The sequence below is a fragment of the Musca domestica genome, unplaced genomic scaffold (genome assembly GCF_030504385.1).
Source record: "Musca domestica strain aabys unplaced genomic scaffold, Musca_domestica.polishedcontigs.V.1.1 8, whole genome shotgun sequence".
Taxonomy (NCBI): domain Eukaryota; kingdom Metazoa; phylum Arthropoda; class Insecta; order Diptera; family Muscidae; genus Musca; species Musca domestica.
Window position 1 is genome coordinate 4,219,168 of NW_026712409.1, and position 5,799 is coordinate 4,224,966.

The 5,799-nt window shown below is 43.5% G+C and overlaps 1 protein-coding gene across 2 annotated transcripts in view; it reads right to left on the reverse strand.

The window, feature by feature from the left end:
- Positions 1-219: 219 nt before the first annotated feature.
- LOC101887261 (epidermal growth factor receptor) overlaps positions 220-5,799 on the reverse strand; it is a 147,922-nt gene continuing 142,342 nt past the window's right edge. For both annotated transcript variants that reach the window (XM_059131074.1, XM_005174706.4), the window contains exons 2-5: positions 4,938-5,160; positions 3,694-4,877; positions 3,490-3,622; positions 220-3,430 (exon numbers count right to left, since the gene is read on the reverse strand). In XM_059131074.1, coding sequence (XP_058987057.1) covers positions 988-3,430; positions 3,490-3,622; positions 3,694-4,877; positions 4,938-5,160 — 3,983 coding nt within the window. In that variant the 3' untranslated portion in view covers positions 220-987. The remainder of the gene's footprint in view (positions 3,431-3,489; positions 3,623-3,693; positions 4,878-4,937; positions 5,161-5,799) is intronic.

Here is a 5,799-nt window from a genome sequence, read left to right on the forward strand (position 1 = left end):
TTGTTTCTAATTTAATTTCGTTTGGGTTCTCATTTCCGTAAAAAAAGAAAATTTCGTTTTTCTATCAAAAATTTAAATTTCCAAAAATTTCTTATATCGTTTTTAGGAGGGGTGTTGAACTTGAAAACTTTTTGTTGTAAATTTATTTATTTATAGATTAAAACATAAAAAAATTAAATGTCTACTTAAAATTTATAGGTTTAGTTTGTTTTGCATTTGTTTTTGTTGTTTTTCTTTCTTTTTGTTTTTGTTGGTTTGTTTGTTTGTTTGTCATAATGAATATTAAAGTGAGTGTCTTATTTGCTAATGGTTATCACAGTTCGATTTTAACAACTAGAGCTTAGAAACTAAAGAAAGTACTTTAGAAAGGCAAAGGGGTGAAGGGGAGGGGGAGAGGTAGGGGGAGGAAAGACCTACACAAAGTACCACATCTGGGTGATGTGAGACCTTTTGGTTTTCGTTTGGAAGTTGTTTTTTTGATCGTAGAATTTTCGAAATTTTGCTTTTCTTGGATGGGTTACATAAGTACTTAGTGTTAACTATTTCTGGGTGTAGGGTGTAGTTATGGTTGGCTTTCTCCTAGAATTTACAAATTACTTTCTTTTACATAAATAAATATTTACTTAGCGGCTAACTTAAATCTAAATAATTATTTTTTAAATATATATAAATGGAGGCACGTCTAAGGTTTGAATTCAATTGTTAAATGTTCCATGCAGTCGTCGGAGTGGCATCGGCTTCCCTTGGCCTATTTCCCGTTTAACAACAACAATTTGTTCTATTTACACTGTTTTCTTTTTAGGAAGATTGCTTTGCTTCGTTTTGGAAAGACAATTTGTTTAAGGCACTTAATCGATTTTGTTTTTCTTTTTTTTTTTTTTGTATCTGGTTTTGTAAAAACCCTAGGGCAAGAATTTGTCGCTAACTCAAGGGCAGTGGTTGGGGTGGTGGTGGTTCTTGATCCGAGAGCCCCATTTACACATCCTATCACACCCTTGTTTCGTTTCTATGCAAAGGCTGTAGCTCTCTTTGTGTGTCGTTGTAGTATTCGTGATCGGAACTGGTGGGTTCGGAGGGCGTTACTGGGATATCCAACATTGTTGGTCCCGGATTGGGCGGTCTCGTCACCATGACTGGTATGCCGAGAGTTTGTGTGGGTATGGGTGCCTCCTGGCCATTCAAATTGGCCGATGTGTTGAGCAAATATTCCGGATTGTCAACACTCGCCGGCACTCCAATGAGATCCATGTAGCCTCCAGGCGCTCCCGACATGGCATTGCTGGTGGTTACATTGTTGTTGTTGAGAGTGGTTTGTGAGCTAATCTGACACGTTGGCATTAGATAATCGTCTTCATCAACCGGCAATTCCAAACGCAAATCTCCCACTCCCACCTCCCTGGCATTCGAATCCGTCTCATCACTTTCATTCGAGGAGTTCTTGTTCATGGGATCTTTGCAGTATCTATTTAGCTTGGGTACATCTTCCGAACCTTCCTGGTTGTGATTACCAGGGGCGGCCTTGGGTTGCAAATAGTCATCTGGCTCCGCCATTCCTTCACTGCCCTCAAAACTGGGGGCCAGTTTGCGTATCAAGTCCTTCTCATCTTGGCTGGTATAGGCCGGCAGGCGGGTAAACTTGTCACCAGGTATGGCCAAGTAACGGCCAGGATCACGGGCAAATTCGGCAAATACATTGACCAATTGTTTAAACGAGGGTCTCATCTCAGCATCCAAATGCCAGCAGGACAGCAGGGTGCAATAAATATCCAAGGAACAGATTTCGGGTTGTTCCAATTTCAAACCAACTTCAATGAGATCGGGAATATCTTTGGCTGGTATATTCTCATGGGGTCTCTGGCCAAATGTCAGCAATTCCCAAATGGTCACACCAAAGGCCCAAACATCCGATTTGCTGGTAAAGACACGATGGCGTATGCACTCCAGGGCCAACCATTTGATGGGCATTTTACCTCCAGCTGCCTTATACTCGTTGGAGTCGTTGTTCAGCAGCTTGGCCAAGCCAAAATCGGTAATTTTCACACAAGATGGAGTCTGTACGAGGACATTACGGGCCGCCAAATCACGATGAACCAAACGTTTCTCTTCCAAGTACGACATACCCTTGGCAATTTGTGTGGACCAGTTGAGTAGGGCCTTGGAACCGATCTTATCACGATTATTGCGCACATAATCCAAAAGGCAACCCAAGGGCATCAATTGGGTAATCAACATCATTTGGGAGGTCAAGCAGACGGCCAACAATTTCAACAGATTGGGATGTTCCACCGATGCCATTATATAGGCTTCACGCAAAAACTCCTCACTTGATTCGGCTCCCGAGGATTTCAGCAGCTCCTTAATGGCAACTGGAATTTTCACATTTTCTCCCTCGGGTACCCACACACCCTTGAAGACTCGACCAAATGCACCCATACCCAAGACACCACCTTTCCTCAACTCAGCCTCTTTGACAATGCGCAGTTTCGAGAGATTTGCTCCAATATTTGAGGGCCTCAAAGGCTCTGAGTCTTCGCAACCTGACAAAACCATCGTCATTTTTACAGCCTCGGTCTTTGCTTTGGTCTTTTGGCGGCAAACATAGGTCACAACACTGAGAGTGCCGAGCACAACAACCAAGGCCACCACAGCTATGACCAGGAATATATAATTATCCACAGCCGCCACCAGCTTTGAACCCTTCATGGGCACCGAAGAGCAATAGGTACCCAAGTGGGGTGCCTGATAGATGACATGAGACAATTCTGGAGGACATTTGGAGGTACAATTAAAGACAGTCGAATTATCGTAGGGATCACCATCACCAAAGATTTTGAAGCTGCGACAAGCCAAACACTCATCTGCTCCAGGTCCAATACAGCCCTTACACTCCGGGTGGCACATGAAACATTCACGATTCACTTCGTCGGCATAGTGATCGGTGGGACACTCATCATCGCATTGCTCACCACGTTTGTAGCCCGCACACTTCTGACACACCTGTTCATGGAAGCCATAGCCGCTGCACAGTTCACAGCGTGGATGACATTTACGACAAATGGCCTTGCCAGCCAAGGGTCTCAGTTTTCCCTGCTCCCGAGGATTGACATACTCCCAGTAGTAGCCGTCCGGGCATTTATCATTTTTCAGCAAACAACGTTCTATGTCGCCATCCGAATTGATAATGGCCAGGTTGCAAGTCTTACAGCCTCCCGGACCAATGGTGTTATTGGGTCCAGTGCAGCCTTCACAGGTGGCATGGCAGGTGCGACAGACACCATAGTCGGAGAATTTGTTCTCGGGACAGACGGTAACGCAGCGATTCTCATCACGCACATGGACACATTCGTCACAGTGTTCGGCATCTGGCCCCGAACAGGTGCGACACTCAGGATGGCATTGTTTACAGGTCTTGGCATCGAATTGATAAGCGCTGCAAATAAAAGAGATATTAGTTTCCAATTTCTCGGGGGCATCGGGTGCTTAACTTACTTTGTAATGTTACGACAATCGGCTATGCAGGTGCCATTAAATTCGAAATTCTTGCACTCCAGACATTGATCCGGCCCGGAACCCCAGCAACCCGAGCTGTTGCATTGATCCGAACAAACCAAACCATTTTTTTCTGCAAAGAGAGAGGGAGAGAGAGGAATATTAGTTCTTTGCCCATAATTTTGGAGATTTTCCAATACTTACTGCAATCTTCTTTGTTGCGATTCATTTCCACCACAAATCCATGTTCCCCGGACTTCTGCAGCTTACTCCAATCTATGTCGTTGACATAACAAATCTTATCGTTGTGCTGTATGACCACGGAACCGGCATTGATTCTCTTCAACGATTTCAGTTCCAAACTTTGCAGCGAAGACTTGACAATGGACAGCGAGGCAAAATAGCTTTCCATTAGCTGACGCCCATGAATCACTTCCAGATTACGGAAATAGGAGAGATTTTTAAAATCCGGATGGACACCCTCAATGTCCAAATAGCCCGTGATTTCTTTGACTGTGGAAAATACCTCCATGCGATCCGGGTGCATGGCAATGTAGCGGGGACCCAGCGAATAGTTTTTGTAAATATCCTGATATCCGGAGAAGGTTTGATCCAACACCCTTATGGAGCCCTCAATGACGGTGCAACCTTTGTAGGAATCAATGTTCCCAGAATGTAGAACAGCACGACCAGGACATGTTTTGGGACACGGGCCATTACAGGGTATACATTCTCCATCCTTGGCCATTTTAAAGGCAGGGCAGCTACGTACACAGGCTCCATTATCCTTGAGCAGATGTTCGGGACATTCCTTGACACAGGTGGCACCATAGGCATATTTACCCTCCGGATTGGCCTCCCACAGATAATTGGTGGGATTGTATTTTTGCATGGGCGGACATTCTTCTTTGCAGACACCATCATCGTAGAAATTCTTGCAGGCAATGCATTCCCTTTGGGTGGGTCCAGTACAACCGCCGGCACAAAAGAGATGGCAACATTCACGTGGCCGGGGGCCAAAACATCTACCCTGGGCACACTGGGGCGAACAGTTGATTTTGCTAAATTTCTGACAATTATTTGGTCCCTCACCCCAACAGCCTCCCTCACAGGACTCATGGCATTTGGGGCATTGTCTCTCGGGCACGGTGAAATTGTAGACATAATGGTACTTGTACTTATCCGGGGGACCCGAGATGATTTCATTCCAATCCAGAGTCTTGATGTGGCACAAATTGAAATTGTTGAAGAAACCCACCGAACCCTGTAGGATATCACGCAGGGCAGGCATTTCCAGGGAAAACGTTTTCGAATAGGTCACAAACAAGGCAAACTGTTCGTCCTGGACATTGAGATTGAAGAGGGTGCGGCCGCGTATAATTTGTAGTCTGTAAGAGAAACGAGAGGAAATTAATTTTCCTGAATTTGTGGGGGGGCAGGCATCTTACCTTGGAAACACAACTTGACGTATATCGACATGACTGATCAAAATATAGCCGGTGACTTCTCGTATATTTTCCAAAAAACTCAAATCCAAATTTGCATCCTGCAGCCAGGTCAGCTCCAAATTGCCATCCACATAGGTGCAATTATTGTAACGATCCCTTAGATTGCGATAATGATGTTCACGATTCGATGGCACCGATAAACGGGATTTGGTACCAATACAAACTGCAAATAGAGAAGAAGATGCAGAATAAGGAAAAAATTAATAAAACATCATTGAAAATAAAAAAAAAAAAACAGAAGAAAAAAATCAAGACATTAAAAAAAGGCGCCTTAAGCTTCTCCAAAACGTATGACCTTAAAAGGTTAGGCTACGCTTGGATGCTGGCTGACTTGGCGTTGAGATGATGACGATGATGATCATGTTTTGTTATTGTAGACCGGATTTATCTATGCATTTTATTTGTGGTAGTAAAATGATAGCTTGCTGTTGTTGTTTGTTTTCTTCTTGCTCAAATGCTAAATATGGTCAGAACTTCTGTTTTTTACTTTTTTTCGTTTTCTGTCTAAAATAAAAACAAAGACCTGGGAACTATTAGAGAGCAAATCGTTCTCTGTCTCTCCACTCTCCAGAGAGATAACCAAGATCTAAGTTAAGCCGAGTTTAACTTAGATAGAGCCATAGTTGATTTTTTTACAACATCAGTTAGAAAAGAGAGTGGGAGAGGAGAGAGAGCCTTGTTAATCTGTGTTGGTGAGCAATTGTGTGGATTTCTTTACTTCAAAGAATTTAAGTTTGCTTTTATTAGCTGCCATTAAATCTGGTTGTTAAGCTGTAAGATTTATGTGTATGTTTACTGTCAA